Source organism: Xenia sp. Carnegie-2017, unplaced genomic scaffold (assembly GCF_021976095.1).
Source record: "Xenia sp. Carnegie-2017 unplaced genomic scaffold, XeniaSp_v1 HiC_scaffold_4, whole genome shotgun sequence".
Lineage (NCBI taxonomy): Eukaryota > Metazoa > Cnidaria > Anthozoa > Malacalcyonacea > Xeniidae > Xenia > Xenia sp. Carnegie-2017.
The window spans coordinates 3,261,079-3,281,601 of record NW_025813504.1 but is presented as its reverse complement, the minus strand read 5'-3'; the positions used below and the strand labels follow the sequence as shown (position 1 = coordinate 3,281,601).

General features: G+C 33.1%; 1 protein-coding gene across 1 annotated transcript; it reads right to left on the bottom strand.

Annotated features, from left to right (window-relative positions):
• Window positions 1–3,871: 3,871 nt before the first annotated feature.
• LOC124455916 lies at window positions 3,872–18,284 on the bottom strand. The gene is made up of 18 exons (XM_047006525.1): window positions 18,033–18,284; window positions 16,096–16,271; window positions 15,602–15,861; window positions 14,918–15,116; window positions 14,478–14,663; window positions 13,521–13,787; window positions 12,593–12,756; window positions 12,113–12,275; window positions 11,579–11,659; window positions 10,062–10,191; window positions 9,391–9,521; window positions 9,059–9,172; window positions 7,899–8,074; window positions 7,404–7,646; window positions 6,460–6,621; window positions 5,947–6,109; window positions 5,378–5,458; window positions 3,872–3,960 (listed from the first exon to the last, which is right to left on the bottom strand). The coding sequence occupies exons 6-14, from the start codon at window positions 13,581–13,583 to the stop codon at window positions 7,622–7,624; spliced, it is 1,047 nt and encodes a 348-aa protein (XP_046862481.1). The 5' UTR covers window positions 13,584–13,787; window positions 14,478–14,663; window positions 14,918–15,116; window positions 15,602–15,861; window positions 16,096–16,271; window positions 18,033–18,284; the 3' UTR covers window positions 3,872–3,960; window positions 5,378–5,458; window positions 5,947–6,109; window positions 6,460–6,621; window positions 7,404–7,621.
• Window positions 18,285–20,523: the final 2,239 nt, after the last annotated feature.

Below are 20,523 nucleotides of genomic sequence, written 5' to 3'. Positions count from 1 at the left end.
GAGCAAAACATTAGATGTATATTTGAATTATAACTTTGCGATGTTTTTATCGTAGTGCATATGCTCGCTTTAATACTTTGATCATTTCTCTAGTACTTATAACTAAATGTTATTTATAAATTAAATTGCACAGAAAAAGTGTAAATGCTGATATATTTTTAGCATAATGTTGAAATACCGGCTGAAAATTGCAACACACAAACTTGTTTAAATATTCAAGAAATTTGAAAGAAACATAAACAAAACAAAAGTATTATGTCTTCGTTTTATTATATATGAACATGAAAATAGCAAGCAAAACACTCACTGACGGTTTTAATTAAACAACCTAAAATCCAAATGTTCTTCAAATAGAGGCAAACATTGGATATACTTACTATATACGAGCAATATACAGTTTTCCTAAAACGTTGTTAAAAGGTCAGAACGCTACCTCCCCCAGCGACTTTTCATATTATTTAGCTTCCCTAATACGAAGTATGTTCTACAACCACAATGCAAACGAGAGTCTTCACGTCCTCCATCATATTTTGACCTGCTGCATCCAAGCCATTTTCCTCATCAAGGTAATTCAATAGAAATCTATGGTCATTATTAGAAGGAAATCTAGAAGCTTTCTTGCATGCGTGAGCATATTTTATAGAACTTCACAGAAGTTTTTATTCTGGTATCTATTGTGGCATGATTATTATATATATATATAAGTAGCTTAACTATATTGCATGAGAACAACTTACAGGGTACAACTTATTGAGGACAATTTACGAGGCACAGCAAACTGAAGACAACATATACGGCGGTGTACGTTGACAAAACAACACCCTACAAGTCTTGGAGACAGCAACTAAGCCTTTTTGGATTCTGTGCCTTTAATCTGTTTGGAAAAACTATTGTGAATCATTGTTGGAATCACGTACTCTAGACTCGGGATAGTGTTTAGACAGAGAAGATAAGTTGAGCTTGTTAGCCTACCATTTGATAGTAATGAGACTCTTATTGTCACAATACGTGATCGATGAGAAATATATGTCTTCAGTGATTATAACTGATGTCACATTATTTTTGTAACATGTGGAAATCCAACAAAATTCGTATTGGTTATTTCAGTCATGATGATTTGAAACCTGTGCGTGTCTCAAAATGATACTATTATTTAAAAAAATTAAAATACATACATAAATTACCCTAAATATGCATTCTAAAATGTTAAAATATTTCACATATGCACAACATTTCTTTTGATTATAATGAAATTCATGATTGGACCGTGGAAGCTCTACGTATCCAAGCTTTGTAATTTAGATATCCCTTTCTTGGCTTCTTCCTCCGTCGCAGCATACAAATTATACAATCGTTTCTCTGTACGAAGCTATAGAAGCATATAAGGCAGTGAAAGTAGTCTTTAAGAAGAATAAGTATTTTACATGCATGATGGCTTCCATCAGTTTTATTTAAAGTTGTAAAAACAGGGTTCAATGTTATCAGCGTAAAATGTTAGATTGCTTTTTCAATGTCAAGCTAAATCAACTAAAAGTGGAAAGAAAGGATCATCTTTAAGCTTCAGGGAAAGTTTAAAAGTTGATAAAAGAGCTTATTACCATTATTTAATGCTAGCCACGCTTACATCGTTCACAGAAAATAACAAGCACGATTAACCAAATGGTTTTTCATACAATAATTTAAACCAATCAAAATTCGTGATGATTTAGTGCACCTTGAAGCTTCAAACAAACAACACTGCGATGAAAGATACACAAATATATTTACTTACATCGAAAAAAACTTGCTTCTCGTTTGCTAAAAATATCAATGAAATTCAAAATTTTTATAAAAAAAAAACACGACAATACAATAACAGCACTTTTACAATCATGTAATCGTGTTTACAGTTTTATCGTACAATTAAATAAGTAATTGCAACTTGTTCTATACTTAAATATATTATTAATTTTTATATACAGAAATAAATATCCTTTAAAAGATACCAAAAAAGCATAAAACTTTTCAATTCATTCAAGCTGGTGCACAAAGACATTTGCTCTTAAGGAAATATCACAGGAGAAGTTTTAATTTGGAACAGACAACACCCACTCCAAAAAATCCAAAGTTAACAGAAAAGTCGTTTTTCTCAGTGATGCAACCAAGTCAATTGAGCATTGTTTTAAAAGCTCGTCAAAACCATGGAAGAAATAAGACTATAGAGCAAAATATTGAAATAAAACTTACAATTCAACTGTGACATTTCACATGAAATAATTTTAGATAAGTTTAAAACACCTTGACAATGAACATCGCTTACTTCATCATAGTAACGAAGCTACAAAACCAATTAATTTGTGAAAACATAGACATCGTAAAATGTTAATGCTAAGGACAGCAAATTGCAATGAACTAGAAATAAGTGCATCGAATAATTTGCACAGCATAAACTTTGCGATTTTCACCATCAAAAAAGTCGCAAGCTTTAAATCATGCGCCTCCCGTTCCCAGAAGTTCTTTTAACAATTCCATGCTCTGTCAGTAATGTAACGATTTTTAAAATGCACTTTTTGTTACTCTTGCTTTTAACGTGATGTCACAAAAAGAACAATGAAAATTTAACGTGAAATCGCAAAAAGAAGGTATCGCAAAGTATGATTTGGACTAAATCAAATAGGCACAAATCTATGGTAAGAAACAACAAAGTTGACCTTTCTATAGTAATTTTTAACAGAAACCAGTAGACATTGACAATCTGAAGCTTTATTTTACACCGTTTTCCATCTTTCATTATCACATTCCATCAAAATATCGTTCGCTAAAACAGCCAATAAAGAACATTACCTGATGTCTTTCCGTATCCAATACAAAATACCGTTGCTTCCATTGTTTGAATAAAGCACCTCGTTTCCATAGATACCCACACAAAAATTTCGAAAATTTGTTGATACTTGGAGACTATAGAATGATAAAGAATATTTAAATGACTAATTCAAGATAAATCACTTTGGCTTGTGTAACTAAACCTTAATCCGGTATAACTGAGTAATATAAAGTGAAACTTAACAATATCTTCTTTGTTTACATATTATATAATTATAAATTTAAAAGTGAAGGAAAATGTTTACATGTAAAAAAACATCAATAGAAGTTCACTAGTGTACTATATTGTACCTCATGTAAGCTTTTGTTACTAGTTGATGGTATGCTATCGTTCTGGTCTTTCAGATTCTTGTAATTAGGACACGTTTTAAGAACACGTGATAAGCATTTCTCGTGACAGTTGTATCCACATTCTGTGCATCTGAATCCTACAAAAAACACATTTTAAAATAAAAAAGAATTTTTGGTGGTAGGAAACAAAATCTCTCCACAAAATATATCGTAACTACAACGCGTGGTGAACGGTTTTGGGTATCGAGATGCCAGGATCGAGCCAAGTCATTTTAATTCATTTTGGATAGACTTACTTGAATAAATTTCTTAAATTATTAAATAATCAACGGTACACACTCATTGAAATTCATGATAGACAATAGCGGCGTCACAATCATCATGAAATAAATTATCAGTTGTATGACATAACAATTATCATAAATCTAGCACAAAAATATTGTCTGGCTGCCATTGTTTCACTTTCATTTCAGAATTAAATTAATACTAGGGATGTATTTAACTAACATGAACGCGCGTGCATTCTGCTATAAAGCTTTGTTAGTTGTAAAATTTTATTAGCAAAATTTCCATAGAAACTTTGCACAGTAGACAAGATAAAGAAGCGTGTTTATAGATGCAACGGAAAGTCAACTGTATGGCCATCATAGATAGATAGATACACAAGCAAACCATACCTCCTTTTCCAATATTCCATATCACTTGTAGACAGAAATCGCAGTTGGTTGGCGTAAAGAAACTGTGAGGTTCAAATGAATGAGGTCGTGAAAAACCTTGATTACTGTAGTCTTCGATTTGAAGTTTCCCCTGAAATATAAAAGTAACATCTGTCACATAGTATGTAGCTTTAAAAGAAACTAAGTGAAATCAGTTTCTACAAGGTCATCTTATAAAAGTAACAAAGTTACTCTCTACTTCAAAGGTATAAATACACAGCAAAAGTTGTAAAAATAATTTTGAACTACAAATTTAAGCAATTGCTGTCTATTCTTCACAAAACACAACAATGTTGACATTTTTTAAAGCTAAGATCATAACAGGGATGGAAAGCCTAACTAACGTAACAAAGGAATCAACGTATTATGAAAATTTAAACAAAACAAATTATTTACTGAAACCAGTACAAAAGGTGTGCTGTCATGTGAAGTGAGCCACCACAAGGTAGGTCACTTAACAAAACAAACTATTTACTGAAACCAGTACAAAAGGTGTGTTGTCATGTGAAGTGAGCCACCACAAGGTAGGTCATTTAACAAAACAAATTATTTACTGAAACCAGTACAAATGGTGAGTTGTCATGTGAAGTGAGCCACCACAAGGTAGGTCACTTACAAAAGTTCCAACATTAAGATGTCAATTTTACCTCCATTTCAGTAAAAAGAAATTAAATGAAGATTAAACTAATGCGTTAACTGACTACTTTTCAAGATTTTATCAAAAAATCAGAATTCAGAGACATTAAAATTTTGTACAAAATTCGAGAATCTTTCAAAATGACGGCATGATACCAATCTCATATTGTGTAAAAAAAAAAACAACTTATAAAAACACGGATACTGATTAGTGCAATGCTCAAAAAACCGTGTCTATAAAACTCTTTATTGCACGAGAGCTTCAGTCTCTCAAAATTATTGAAAAACTTGCGTGGTTATGGCGGAAAGTTTCAATGCAAAAATATAAACAACATGTTATTAAAATTCAAGAATTCATTGTCTTTATATTCTTCTTAAAACGTTATTTCATAAAGAAAATACAAAAAAATATTTGCCTATTCCTATAGATTTATATAGAAACACTCGTGAAATTTTTAAAGAAACTCGAAATTTTTTCCAAACACACGCACTTCGTGTTCCTCTTTGCCATGTAATTTATTGCTTCCCCCAATCACGAGTTTCTAAAACTCTCTAGAAACTGAGAAAGTGTTTTCTAGTTCTTAAACAATAAAACATATTCCAAGACAACATGAATACAATTTCACGGTTTAGTGCTACCAGCACAGCTAGACTAAATGTTAAAAAAGTTCATTTTAATAAGTTGCCAAACTAATACAAAAAACTTTTGTATATAGAGACTATTTTACCAAAAATCACAAAATAGAACGAGTATATTGCACGAACGAGAATGTTAATTAACGATCAGGTAATCATAAAATGGTCATTGAAGTTATAAATTATCTACAATCAATATAAAATTAATCATAAAGAAAAAGAATCATAAATACTACCTCAAGTATTATGTCCATTGTATCTCGTTTGTGTAGTACACCACTACGGACTCTAGAAATTTCTTCATTGTATGTTAAAAACTGTAAAGAAAAAATGCCAGTCAGTTATGGTGTTCATTCGTACCAGGGAAACACCACAGTCTGTGATGGTATTCATACCATGCACATACTCCAGTCTAGTATTCATACAATGCATACACTCCAGTCTGTATTGGTATTCATACCATGCACACACTTCAGTCTGTAATGGTATTTATACCATGCACACACTTCAGTCTGGTATTCATACAATGTATACACTCCAGTTTGTGATGGTATTCATACATACAATGCACACACCACAATCTGCAACGGTATTCATACGTACAATGCATACACTCCAATCTGTAATGGTATTCACACCATACACACACTCAAGTAAGAAAAAAGTAGTTATGCTGCCTAAATGAGACCTAAAATATGATATTCAAAAGCAATTTACAAAAGATCCAGTGAATGACCTTTACTTAATGTCTACAAAGTAAAAGTAAAACAACACGTCACAATGAAAGTATATTTGCTATAAATACCGTTTTCGTTATTTTAGGCTGTTCCAAACGCTCCCATAATTTTTTCCAACGAGTTGCGTGTTTGTCAGCCTCTTCTTCGATGCGATTATATTCGTACAAATGATATGCGCAGCTACTACTGTCGTAATGAACCGATCCACCAAATATACCACTTCGACAGCGTCTAGTAAACAATATGAAGCGTTAGCTATTTTAATCAATAATTTATGCATGGTTGAATATTGTAAATCACTTTTTTAAACTTATAGTAAAGTTTGCAACAAAAATTAAGCATGCAAGCTACGAATGGCATTAAACTTATTTTTTAATAGAAACATGCTAACAATGGAAGCACTACATAATGTTTAAATGGAAACATCCTGACTATTAAAGTACTCAATAATTTTCAGATGGAAACACGCTAAGTATAGTAGTACTTCACTAATTTTTAATGGAAACACGCAAATCGTAGAGGTACTTTGCTACGTTTTAAATGGAACGCGCTTACTTCTTAACGCAATAACTTATTCATACCTGTTGGCATCGTACTTGTCTTCTAACTTCTGTTGTCCTTCCTCGGCAGCAGTTTCTGTTTCATTTATGACTTCTTGATCAAACTCTGGACCAGTGGAGACATTCTCCGAAACAAAATAACTCCATAATTTTAGATTGGAACGTTGCAATGAGGACAAGCACCTGGGAATTTAGAGATAATGTATTAAATCTGGTTTAAGAGAAGAAAATCTTCTACAGAAAATAAAGGAAACGAGTCGTTGTGACTTAGTAAATGTATTTTAGATGCTGAATAAATTATAATTATTGTGTTTTTGAGCGAAATTCAAGCAACAAAAATATATTTTCGTTCCAATTTATAATCAAACCTTTCCTATTTACACTAACAAAATTTGTTCAAATTTTGTTCTATCTCATTAAAAACATCGCACAATATAAATATACACAGACATACGTATTTCTCTTCGTATTTTTCTAGAGAAGAAAATCACAGTTACATAAGCACATAATAATGCTTAAAGCAAAACTTTAGGATTGATACGAAAAAAGTGATAAATGAACATATATTTGCTAATGCTAATAAAACTTAAAGAACGGAAAATAGTCCCTACATACTTATATTGTAATACATAAATATTTTACAAAAATCCACAGTATTCATAAATTTATAGCGTAGAAAATCAAGCTACATCTAAATCACTCAGTTTTAGAAAAACAATTATACAATTCATTTTCATTAGTTCTCGTTTATTTTTCGAGGATACTTTAATTCAAAATGTGATTTCCAAAAAAACGAGAATCAACAAAACCGTACCCATAGTTATATTAAAGCAAAATACATTGCTGTGATACCAAGGGTGGCAATAGATCTATGTGTATGGGGGGAAGGGGAATTGTGATGGGGGAGGGCACTTACATGTTAGGGAAGGGGACGAGCGTTGAAACGATAAATATAAACAACTAACCAACGGCAGATAAATATTTATCTTGCTCCACGTTGGATGAACGTATTGCGTCAGTGCTTCCACCACTTGCAGCTACACCAGAGCGAATGATGGATGCCACAGAGCTTCGTTCAATGGCAGAAGATCGCAATAAAACGGCGAATTTATTGACTTTATGTCTCCACGTCGCAACAGGAAAACGTATATGGCGATGGTTTTTAGAAACGCGCAACAAAGAGTCATCGGTCACGTGTGGTGGCACCACTAAAACAGCCGGGTAAGTGAAAGAAAAATCAACAATATGATGACTATTTTGTCGAAACATGTTAATTTTTTAAAGACTTGCAAAGCTTACCCTTTCGCAAAATAAATATATTACATGATAGTAAATATGAGTTTTAAAACACTTATGGCAATAAAGAAAGTGTTAAATGCTCCTAAGTCTTATTCAGAAATTTTGAGCATAACAATTCTGTAAATTGAAAATTATCTCCACCATTTTTCTTATAACTTTACCTTCGACAGGCTGCGTACGAAAGATTGACCATAGAAAGCCTCCAAGATCCACTTTTACTCCCTATACGTTCCTCAAGTACAGAGCCAAAGCCAAGTCTTTTATACTCTTCACAATAAAGGGTTAAATTCAAGTTTTCAATAACCGGCGCATTTCGTACCACAAAAGATCCATCAACCTAACAGAATGTATATAACCAATAACATTGCAGAAAAGCTAACAATAAAGTAAGTAATGGTAAGTAATTGTAACTATAAGGGTAAATAATGGTAATTTTATATGGCAAGCGTCACTTCCGGCTAAATGGCGCGCTTTGATTGGCTCAGAAACATTTTTGTCGGTTCATTATTTTCCCGTAATCGACCACGGTCCAAAAGGCTTAACTTTACAGTCAACATTAAACAAACTTCGTAAAGCAAACATCAAAACGCAAAATAAACGAAACAAAAAAAACATTTACGAATGTGATTCGAAGGAAAAACACTTGGAAAACAGTTAAACTATCCAGACGATACAATTTGAAACGATTTATTTTTTATGGACTAAAACTAGAAAAGTAAATATCCATTCGTAAAAACATCAAGGACGAGAAAGAAATCAAGCTTCGTTTCAGGTCAAATGCCATATAATAATCCTTTTAATAACCTCGTTTTCTCGGTTTTACTGAGAAATAAAGGATGTTTTTAATATAGTATGAAGTATTTTCATATAACTCAATGCTGGTGAGGCACCACAGTATGTTGGAAAGATTATAATTTGCAATCAAGACAACAGAACAAACATTGTAAAGACATTTTCCATCAGCCAATGTGCTAAAACAAGTTGAGTAGAAAATATTACTATATAGTTATGTAGTTGAGGTACATAAGTTATTTTTTTAATGTTAGAGAATGATCATGTCCAAAGCAATGAGCTTCAGCTATACAACAAATTAGCATGCTTAATGTTATGTATCGAGGAAGAGGCTCATTATTTATTTATCTATAGGGCACAAAGCAGCCAGCTTGGAGAATTAGTTGCAATTTTACGGCAAACTTTATAAATTGAGAAGGATAATTATTATTTATATAAATCAGAAGCTTTATTTTACACCGTTTTCCATTTTTCATTATCACATTCCATCATAATATCATTCGCTAAAATAGCCAATAAAGAATATTACCTGATGTCTTCCCGTATCCAATACAAAATACCGTTGCTTCCATTGTTTGAATAAAGCACCTCGTTTCCATAGATACCCACACAAAAATTTCGAAGATTTGTTTATACCTGGAGACTATGGAATGATAAAGATTATTCAAATGACTAATTTATGATAAATCACTTTGGCCAGTGTAACTAAAGCTTAATCCGGTATAACTGAGTAATATAAAGCGAAACTTAACAATATCTTCTTTGTTTACATATTATATAATTATAAACTTAAAAGGGAAGGAAAATGCTTGCAGTTAACAAACATCAATAATAAAAGTTCACAAGTGTACTATATTGTACCTCATGTAAGTTACTAGTAGATGGCATGCTATCATTCTGGTCTTTTAGATTCTTGTAATTAGGACACGTTTTAGGAACACGTGATAAGCATTTCTCGTGGCAGTTGTATCCACATTCTGTGCATCTGAATCCTACAAAAAACACATATTAAAATACAAAAGAATTTTTGGTGGTAGGACACAAAATCTCTTCACAAAATGTATCGTAACTAAAAGGCGTGGTGAACAGTTTTGGGGTATCAAGATGCCAGGACCGAGCCAAGTCATTTTAATTTATTTTGGATAGACTTACTTGAATAAATTTCTTAAATTATTAAATTATCAACGGTACACACTCATTGAAATTTATGATAGACAAAAGCGGCGTCACAATTATCATGAAATAAATTATCAGTTGTATGACATAACAATTATCATAAATCTAGCACAAAAATATTGTCTGGCTGCGATTGTTTCACTTTTATTTTAGAATTAAATTTATACTAGGGGTATATTTAACTAACATAAACGCGCGTGCATTCTGCTATAAAGCTTTGCTAGTTGTAAAATTTTATTTGCAGAATTTCCATAGAAACTTTGCACAGTAGACAAGATAAAGAAGTGTGCTTATAGATGCAACGGAAGGTCAACTGTATGGCCATCATAGATAGATAGATACACAGCAAACCATACCTCCTTTTCCAATATTCCATATCACTTGTAGACAGAAATCGCTGTTGGTTGGCGTAAAAAAACTGTGAGGTTCAAATGAATGAGGTCGTGAAAAACCTTGGTTACTGTAGTCTTCGATTTGAAGTTTCCCCTGAAATATAAAAGCAGCATCTGTCACATAGTATGTAGCTGTAAAAGAAACTAAGTGAAATCAGTTTCTACAAGGTCATCTTATAAAAGTAACAAAGTTAATCTCTACTTCAAATGTATAAATACGCAGCAAAAGTTGTAAAAATAATTTTCAATTACAAATTTTAGCAATTGCTGTCTGTTCTTTGCAAAACACAACAATGTTGACATTTTTTTAAAGCTAAGATCTTAACAGGCATGGAAAGCCTAACAAACGTAACAAAGGAATCAACGTATTATGAAAATTTAAACAAAACAAATTATTTACTGAAACCAGTACAAAAGGTGTGTTGTCATGTGAAGTGAGCCGCCATATGATAGGTCACTTAACAAACAAATTATTTACTGAAACCAGTACAAAAGGTGTGTTGTCATGTGAAGTGAGCCACCACAAGGTAGGTCACTTAACAAGACAAATTATTTACTGAAACCAGTACAGAAGGTGTGTTGTCATGTGAAGTGAGCCGCCACAAGGTAGGTCACACTTTACCTCCATTTCAGTAAAAAGAAATTAAATGAAGATTAAACTAATGCGTTAACTGACTACTTTTCAAGATTTTATCAAAAATTCAGAATTCAGAGACATTAAAATTTTGTACAAACTGTGTTCGAGAATCTTTCAAAATGGCGGCATGATACCAATCTCATATTGTGTGAAAAAAAACCTTTTAAAACACGGGTGCTGATTAGTGCCATGCTGAAAGAGCCGTGTCTATAAAACCCTTTATTGCACGAGAGCTTCAGTCTCCCAAAATTATTGAAAAACTTCCGTGGTTATTGCGGAAAGTTTCAAGGCAAAAATATAAACAACATGTTATTAAAATTCAAGAAATCATTGTCTTTATATTCTTCTTAAAACGTTATTTCATAAAGAAAATACAGAAAAATATCTTCCTATTCCTATTGATTTATATAGAAACACTCGTGAGATTTTTAAAGAAACTCGAAATTTTTTGCAAACACACGCACTTCGTGCTCCTCTTTGCCATGTAGTTTATTGTTTCTCCCAATCACGTGTTTCTAAACTCTCTAGAAACTCAGAAAGTGTTTTCTAGTTCTTAAAGAATACAACATATTTCAAGAAACCACGAATACAATTTCACAGTTTGTGCTACCAGTACAGCAAAACAAAATGTTAAAAAAGTGCATTTTTATATATTGCCAAACTAATACAAAAATCCTTTTGTATATAGAAATTATTTTACCAAAAATCACACAATAGAACGAGTATATTGCATGAACGAGAATAGTTATTCAAAATCACGTAATCACAAAATGGTCATTGAAGTTATAAATGATCTACAATCAATATAAAATTGATCATAAAGAAAAAGAATCAAAAATGCTACCTCAAGTATTATGTCCATCGTATCTCGTTTGTGTAGTACACCACTACGGACTCTGGAAAGTTCTTCGTTGTATGTTAAAAACTGTAAAGAAAAAATGCCAGTTAGTGATGGTGTTCTATCGTACCATGCAAACACCACAGTCTGGGATGGTATTCATACTATGCACATACTCCAGTCTGATATTTATACAATGCATACACTCTAGTCTGTGATGGTATTCATATGTACAATGCACACATTTTAGTCTGTAATGGTATTCACACCATGTACATACTCCAGTCATGTATTTATACAATGCATACACTCCAGTCTGTGATGGTATTCATACGTACAATGCACACTTTTCAGTCTGTAATGGTATTCACACCATGCACATACTCCAGTAAGAAAAAAGTAGTTATGCTGCCTAAACGAGACCTAAAATATGATATTCACAAGCCATTTACAAAAAATCCAGTGTATGACCTTTACTTAATGTCTACAAAGCAAAAGTAAAACAACACGTCACAAAGAAAGTATATTTGCTATAAATACCGTTTTCGTTATTTTAGGCTGTTCCAAACGCTCCCATATTTTTTTCCAACGAGTTGTGTGTTTGTCAGCCTCTTCTTCGATGCGATTATACTCGTACAAATGACATGCACAGCTACTACTGTCGTAATGAGCCGATCCACCAAATATACCACTTCGACAGTATCTAGTAAACAATATGAAGCGTTAGCTATTTTATTAAATAATCACGCATGATTGAATATTATAAATCACTTTTTTAAACTTATAGTAAAGTTTGCAACAAAACTATTTTTTAATAGAAACATGCTAACAATGGAAGCACTATATAATATTTAAATGGAAACATCCTAACTATTAAAGTACTCAATAATTTTCAAATGGAAACACGCTAAGTATCGAAGTACTTAACTAATTTTCAATGGAAACACGCAAATCGTAGAGGTACTTTGCTAAGTTTTAATGGAAACGCGCTTACTTCTTAACGCAATATCTTATTCATACCTGTAGGCATCGTACTTGTCTTCTAACTTCTGTTGTCCTTCCTCGGCAGCAGTTTCTGTCTCATTTATAACTTCTTGATCAAACTCTGGACCAGTGGAGACATTCTCCAAAACAAAATAACTCCATAATTTTAGATTGGCAACGTTGCAATGAGGACGAAGCACCTGGGAATTTAAAGATAATGTATTAAATCTGGTTTACTAGAAGAAAATCTTCAAGAGAAAATAAAGTAAGCAAGTCCTTGTGATTTAGTAAACATATTTTAAGTGCTCAATAAATTATAATTTTTGTGTTTGTGAGCGAAATTCTAACAACAAAAATATTTTTATCGTTCCAATTTATAATCAAACCTTTCTTATTTACACAAGCAAATTTTGTTCAAATTTTGTTCTATCTCATTAAAAACATAGCACAATATAATTATACACAGACATACGTATTTGCCCTCATATTTGTCTAGAGAAGAAAACTATTCAGGTTTAACCATTGACACTACCAAATTTTACTCTCAGACACGCGTGTCTGTGGGTGAAATCCCGCTAGAATATCACTGTAAATGGACTTTTTTGTGACTAGTTGAATTGCTGGCTTTAGATACAACACAATGATCCAGTTCTATTTAGTTCAATGGGTTTTACAGTCTAATAAAGTCACTTTAAATACAACGTAACAAATCCAGGATATTCTGGGATTTACTAAATGAAGTTTACAAGTTGAACCAATACACGAGTTCGATAAAAGATAAACAAGGCGTCCATTGAAAAATAAACTGAGTTAAATGCCTGTTCTTCTTTGATCTTGTTTTAAATCAATTTGATGGTGATTACACAACTACATGACCGAAAAGCATTCAGGTAATCTCATTACACTGCATGCGAACTGTTGCTGCAAAGATTTGCAAAAATATGGCTGCAAATCAACAACTCACCTTTTCAGAATGTTCTTTCGAAAACTTAAAATGATAAAATAATGATGATTTTTTGTGTAGCATGTCGATGTAATCCCAAAGACTTTTTATGTGAGATTTAGAAGTCTTTGCATCTTTCTTTTCAGCAACTGATAGCTAACCCATCTGCACACGTTCGTGCTCTGAATCCAGTAAAAACGTACGAAAACGCATGGAGACATGATGATAGGCGAGGAAATGTAAATAATACTCGTTGAATTCGAAGGATAGTGGATACTGACGTAATACCTGAGAACATAAAAAATATGTAGAAATGAGTAATTTTTCCAAACTTTCATGTAAAAATAAATAACTGAGAACACAAACAATATGAACAAATAGCTAAGTCACTTTATCATTAATTTTGAACTATAGCAAATAAAAAAGATGGGAGACAATTGATGTCTAAACATTTCCCACCAAAATTCTTTAATAATATACGGTGTTTTTACTTTACGAAACGAGCGTGTTCTCCTAAGTGCGTCACTGATGGCGATGAGTAACTTATTTCTGGGCCCGAAAAGACCATTGAAAAAATATTGTGCACATGTTCTTAAAATGAATTTAACTATCTAGAGAAGTTATTTTTTGAACCTGATCTATGCACTTTAGAAAGTTTGATATTTAACAAGATATTGAAATAGTCATTGAGAGGTTTATTGAGTCTTACAATGCACGAAAACTTTGAAGATAATGAACACGAAAGAGTTGCTTTTAAGAGTTGCGTTAAATGTCTATTTCAAATTTATAGCGAGAAAAGCACCTTTGATCGAATAAAGTTTTAAAAAAACAACCCAACAATATGCTTAACACAAGCTTTTGTCAAACGTATTTCTTGTGTAATATAAAAAAAAATCATTTCGCACAATACTCAGACGACGGACACCAGACCATCTTAACCCCAATTTTTTTATGATAACTTTAAGAAACAATGATAACCTGATGGACGCCATCAAGAAATTGCAAGAAAACAGGCGTGAATCCACTTGATTGCGTTGAATGTGTATGATTACAGCGATGTGAGAAACGATGTCCAAAGGACAACCATTCTTTTTCAACTAAAACTTTAAAACCATTAATTGTTCGGTAGTATGGATCTAACATTACTTGAGCATATGACGTCACCTACAAAAAACAGCATGAAGTATTACCTGTAGTTGTTCGTACGTGAAGCAGAGACATTGACAGTTCGGTCATCGGGAGGAGGGGGGAGTGGAGAATATTTATATATGCATTTGAAAATGGAACTGAAAAAAACACATTCGATTTCAAAGGAACTGGATATGACAAAACGTAAGATCTTACGCTTGGGTATTGAGGGCATACACTACTATCGCCATTGACTATCGCTAAGATAATAATAGAGATAATAAACACACCAAGAAAGATTAAAAAACGTACAGTGCGGCAGGCTCCCATCCTTGCTCAGATATTGCTTTGTCAACGGAATCCACAACAGAAACACTTTTAGATGCATTGTCATTTGATCGTAGATTCATCGTTGCTTTAGACATGCTGACGTTGGCTGCCAGTGATGTTTCGCCTCCGCTTTATTCCACGATACAGGATTTGAAGACACTTAAAATTAAAAGCACAAAAAATCACGGTTACATAATCACATAATAATGCTCAAAGCCAAACTTTAGGATCCATAAGAAAAAAGTGATAAGTGCAGGTACATTTGCTAATGTTAATAAAACTTAAAGAACGGCAAACAGTCCCTAAATACTTATTTCATACATAAATATCTTACAAAAATCAACAGTATCCATAAATTAATAGCGTAGAAAATTAAGCTACATCCAAATAACTCAGTTTTAGAAAAACAATTATACAATTCATTTTCAAAAGTTCTCGTTTATTTTTCGAGGATACTTTAATTCAAATTGTAATTTTCAATAAAAACAGAATCCACAAAACCGTACCCATAGTTATATTAAAGTAATATATATTGCTGTGATACCAAGGGTGGCAATAGATCTGTGTGTATGTGGGAGGGGGGGGGGGCACTTACATGTGAGTGTAGGGAACGAAATTTAAAACGATAAATATAAACAACTAACCAACGGCAGATAAATATTTATCTTGCTCCACGTTGGATGAACGTATTGCGTCAGTGCTTCCACCACTTGCAGCTACACCAGAGCGAATGATGGATGCCACAGAGCTTCGTTCAATGGCAGAAGATCGCAATAAAACGGCGAATTTGTTGACTTTATGTCTCCACGTCGCAACAGGAAAACGCATATGGCGATGGTTTTTAGACACGCGCAACAAAGAGTCATCGGACACGTGTTGTGGCACCACTAAAACAGCCGGGTAACTGAAAGAAAAATCCACAATATGATGACTATTTTGTCAAAACATGTTTATTTTTCAAAGACTTGTAAAGCTTACGCTTTCGCGAAATAAATGTATTATACGATAATAAATATGAGTTTTAAAACACTTATAGTATTAAAGAAAGGGTTAAATGCTCCTAAGTCTTATTCGGAAATTTTGAACATAACAATTCTGTAATTGAAAATTATCTCCACCATTTTTCTTATAACTTTACCTTCGACAGGCTGCGTACGAAAGATTGACCATAGAAAGCCTCCAAGATCCACTTTTACTCCCTATACGTTCCTCAAGTACAGAACCAAAGCCAAGTCTTTTATACTCTTCACAATACGGGGTTAAATTCAAGCTTTCAATAACCGGCGCATTTCCAACCACAAAAGATCCATCAATCTAACAGAATATATATAACCAATAACATTGCAGAAAAGCTAACAATAAAGTAAGTAATGATAAGTAATGGTAATAATGGACTCCGTCGATTTCGACGTATGAGGGTTCCACAAAGTGGAACATCCTGGTCACTTTATAGTGAAGGCACCTGATCAGACTACAATCACTCGTACCCTTCACGCAACCACAACGCTGATATCAGCGTGACACAGTGTGACAAGGCTGCAACATTGCAGATGCAGGTACAAATAAGTAATGGTAACTATAAAGGCAAGCGTCACTTCCGGCTAAGTGGCGCGCTTTGAATGGCTCAGAAACATTTTTGCCGGTCTATTATTTTCCCGTTATCGACCACGGACCAAAACGCTTAATTTTACAGTCAAATGTAAACAAACTTTGTAAAGCAAACAGCAAAACGCAAAATAAACGAAACAAAAAACCATTTACGAATGTGATTCAAAGGAAAAACAGTTGGAAAACAGTTAAACTATCTAGACGATACAATTTCAAACGATTTTTTTTATGGACGGAAACTAGAAAAGTGAAAATCAACCCGTAAAAACATCAAGGAAGAGAAAGAAATCAAGCTTCATTTCAGGTCAAATAATGCCATATAATAATCCTTTTAATAACCTCGCTTTCTCGCTCTTTACTGAGAAATAAAGGGGGTGCTTAGCATAGTATGAAGCATTTTCATATAACTCAAGGCTGGTGAGGCACCACAGTAGGGTGGAAAGATTTTCATTTGCAATCAAGACAATAGAACAAACATTGTAAAGACAATTTCCATCAGCTAATGTCATAAAACAAGTTGAGTAGAAAATATTACTATATAGTTATATAGTTGAGGTGCATAAATTATTTTTTTAATGTTAGAGAATGATCATGTCCAAAGAAATGAGCTTCAGCTATACAACAAATTAGCAAGCTTAATGTTATGTATCAAGGAAGAGGCTCATTATTTATTTATCTATAGGGTACAAAGCACCCAGCTTGGAGAATAAGTTGCAATTTTACAGCAAACCTTATAAATTGAGAAGGATAATTATTATTTATATAACAATAGGGTAAAAAGCAAACATCTTAGAGAACGAAGTTGCAGTGTTATAGAAAGTTCTAAGAACTGAGGAGGTGGCTTATTTTTATAACTATATGGTCAAAGCAACCCAATCTCAGGAATGCAGTTCCAGTGTCATGGCAAGCATTAAAAATTGAGAAGTAGGATAATTATTTATGTACATCTTTCGGTACAAATCAAACATTGTCAAGGACACAGCTGCATTCGTATAGCAAGCTTTAATAATTAAGATGGTGGCTTATTTGTACATATATCTATATGGTAGTGTTACAAAGTAACCAGCATTTGGGAATAAAGAACTTTGCCTTTTTATAGCAAGCTTAAGTATTGATAAAGAGGCTTATTATTTATATGATCTATATGGTACAAAGCAACCAGTGAGTTTCGAGAATACAGTTGCAGTGTTATAGCAGGCATTAAAAATTAAGAAGTAGCATTATTTTATATACATATATATCAATAGGGTACAAAGCAAACAGCTTCAAGGACACAACTGTAGTGTTATGGCAAGCTTTAATAATTAAGGAGATGGCTTATATTAAATGAAAATACGAGGTCATTTTAATGAACTTTGAGTGACTGACCACCATATTAATTCCATTCGATACATACATCATTAAGGGCCATAAGCATAATTGAGTGATTTTTATCATCTATAGCAAGTAACTACGTCAGAATCTGACCTTACTCGTGCAAAAAGCATATATGTCATTCTGACTCTGCGGAAAAGGCAATTCTGAAAATTCACAAGATCATACTCTTCGTCGTTATTCCAATTTTGCTTGTTCATACTCGCTTGCACCAAAAAGCGTTCATAAGTTTTTTCAGCTTAAAAATCTCGACGTTAATACCTTCTTGAATATTCAAACAACTGAAACTTCGACTTAGTATAGCGCAGAATATCAATACTCGCAATGTAAGAGACCATGGTAGATATAATATGTATCAATCACTGGTATCAATATTGATTTTGGCAAGGTGTTTTACTACTATTTCCCATCTGCAACGATGTCACAGTCATTGCGCAACAAAATTATGCCTAAGGTGTCGATCATAGATATAGTAGGTCTAGATTACTGACGAGCAGTGAACTCGACATTTGAATAACTGGAATGATAACCGAAGCCAAAAATTGAAGCCAAAAAAATATTTGTTGTCATCATTCGTCAGCACACGTCAGGCTCTAGTCTTTCGCTTGTTCATTTTAATTTTTTTAAATCATTTGTCCCTTGGTAATGGTAGAGTTCGGATCTTGATCAGAGCGTAAAAATAACGAATTTTTTGGAATGAAAAGGTTCACGAAAAGTGAATCAAAGTGATAAATCGAGAAGCAAGATGAGGTGAACTTAGTCGATCTGCTCTTACGCTGCGGTTTTCCTTTAAAACATATCAAAGTCTTTAGGGATATTCAATTGTTGATATCGAGATGACAACCATTTAGTATTTCAAGTTTCAAGCACTATCAAAATCGATGTTTTCATCGATTGCTCTGTAAAAAGTAAAAATGCGAGTTATAGACTTGCGATACAATCGCTCTGTAAAAAGTAAAAATGCGAGTTATAGACTCAATATTTTTTATGAAACTGGATATTCAAGTTTCTTTTTTCTTCGGAAAAACAGATCTTTAAATCCACTGAAAGGACAAAAAAAGACAAACACTGTCTGAAACCGTTTGAAAATTTACCTTCCGACGAATGAAAAATTTATGCTTGAATATTTTCTCGTCATATTTTCTATTGTATTGTCTTTTTAGCATACAGTGTAATTTTCAGTTGGCTTTTCCTCGTTACAAGTTGTAAGTTACAACGAGCTCACTGTAGTAAAGTTTCAGCTGTAAAAATTAGCCTTTTGCGAGGAGTTAGCCTGGTGTGTTGTTTGTAGTGATGTTGTTTATATGTTTATGCTTTCGCAATTTGTATTCAAATTTATATTGGCCGTGTATGTTTGGCACTCAGGGGAATGAAACTGACGTACAAACCGCGTGAATATTAGACTTTGAAGGACTGGAACTGACGTACAAACCGCGCAAGAGACTAGGACTTTGGCTTCAACTTTTTATCTATAGAATGTATTGTCGTTATCATTCCAGATATATATATATATGGAGTTCACTGCTGACGAGCCGCCATATTGCGTGACATCCATGATAAATCCAAGATGGCGTGGGAACCGGGCAAAAAACATACAGTCCACTATAGGGCAATTGATGTTTTTCGCAATTTACTTCTTCCCATTGTTTTCAAACTCTTCCGATGAAGTTTTATTCGAAACAAATCTTTATTTCAAGTGTTTTGAAACCATATTGGACAGTTATAATTGAAATACGGGTGAAAATGTCGCTTTCGAAATATTGTGTAAATTGGTCATGTTGTCTCAAGTCGTTTGTCCACTAAGAGAAACAGATTTTTTCAGCTTTAACTCCCATACTGATTTGTTGCGCATCGGAATATGTCATATTGACAATTTACAGAAAGATTGGGGAATCAATCTGAATATTTCTGACAAAAAAGTGACTTATTCGAGAAAGCACTCCCACTGTACTCATACTGATATGTGAGATTCTGACTTTAGAAAGGCCATCCGACTTTGAATGAATGAAAAGAGGAGCAAGGAGATACATAACACTGCAGCACTGTTATCTGCTGACAAGATCTTAGTGAAGCTATTAAAGTTAGTAAACTTAACTGAAGGAAACTTACCTCATCTCAAGTAATTGTATCCAGGAGCATTGGCTATACTGATGAGATCTTACAGCTAAGTGGTTCAACGAAAGAGAAGAGAAGGTTAAATGTTCAGATCATTAAATTAGATATCCAATAATTCACTGCATCATTGAAATCTATTGACAGTGAGTGAACAAAGCAAAATTGAGATAGAATGAGCAAATAAAAATGCTGGCTAAGGCTGAGATTATTATAAGATATAGCTGTGAATAAAATATATGTGACTTTTATGCTTATCATACTTAGTTATAGTATATGTTTTTATTATGCTATAGCTACAACACCATCTATGATACCAGTTGTTTCCAATGGCAATACAATTTTATAACTACAAATGTCTAAATTGCATCACATTATTAACATGCAACTAATGACTTCTGACAAAAATTGTATCATACTGCTCAGTTGGTTCATTTTATGACACTTAGTGAAAGCAAGCTAGCTGAAGAGA

Bases quoted from the DNA above. Each gene is read 5' to 3' on its own strand.
- LOC124455916 (XM_047006525.1), bottom strand. From the start codon at position 13,583: ATGCTACACAAAAAATCATCATTATTTTATCATTTTAAGTTTTCGAAA. The intron at 9,522-10,061 runs GTATGGTTTGCT...TGTTTTTTGTAG, and splicing joins ATGGAATATTGGAAAAGGAG to GATTCAGATGCACAGAATGT. The intron at 7,647-7,898 runs GTAAAGTTATAA...CGGCTGTTTTAG, and splicing joins TCGTACGCAGCCTGTCGAAG to TGGTGCCACCACACGTGACC.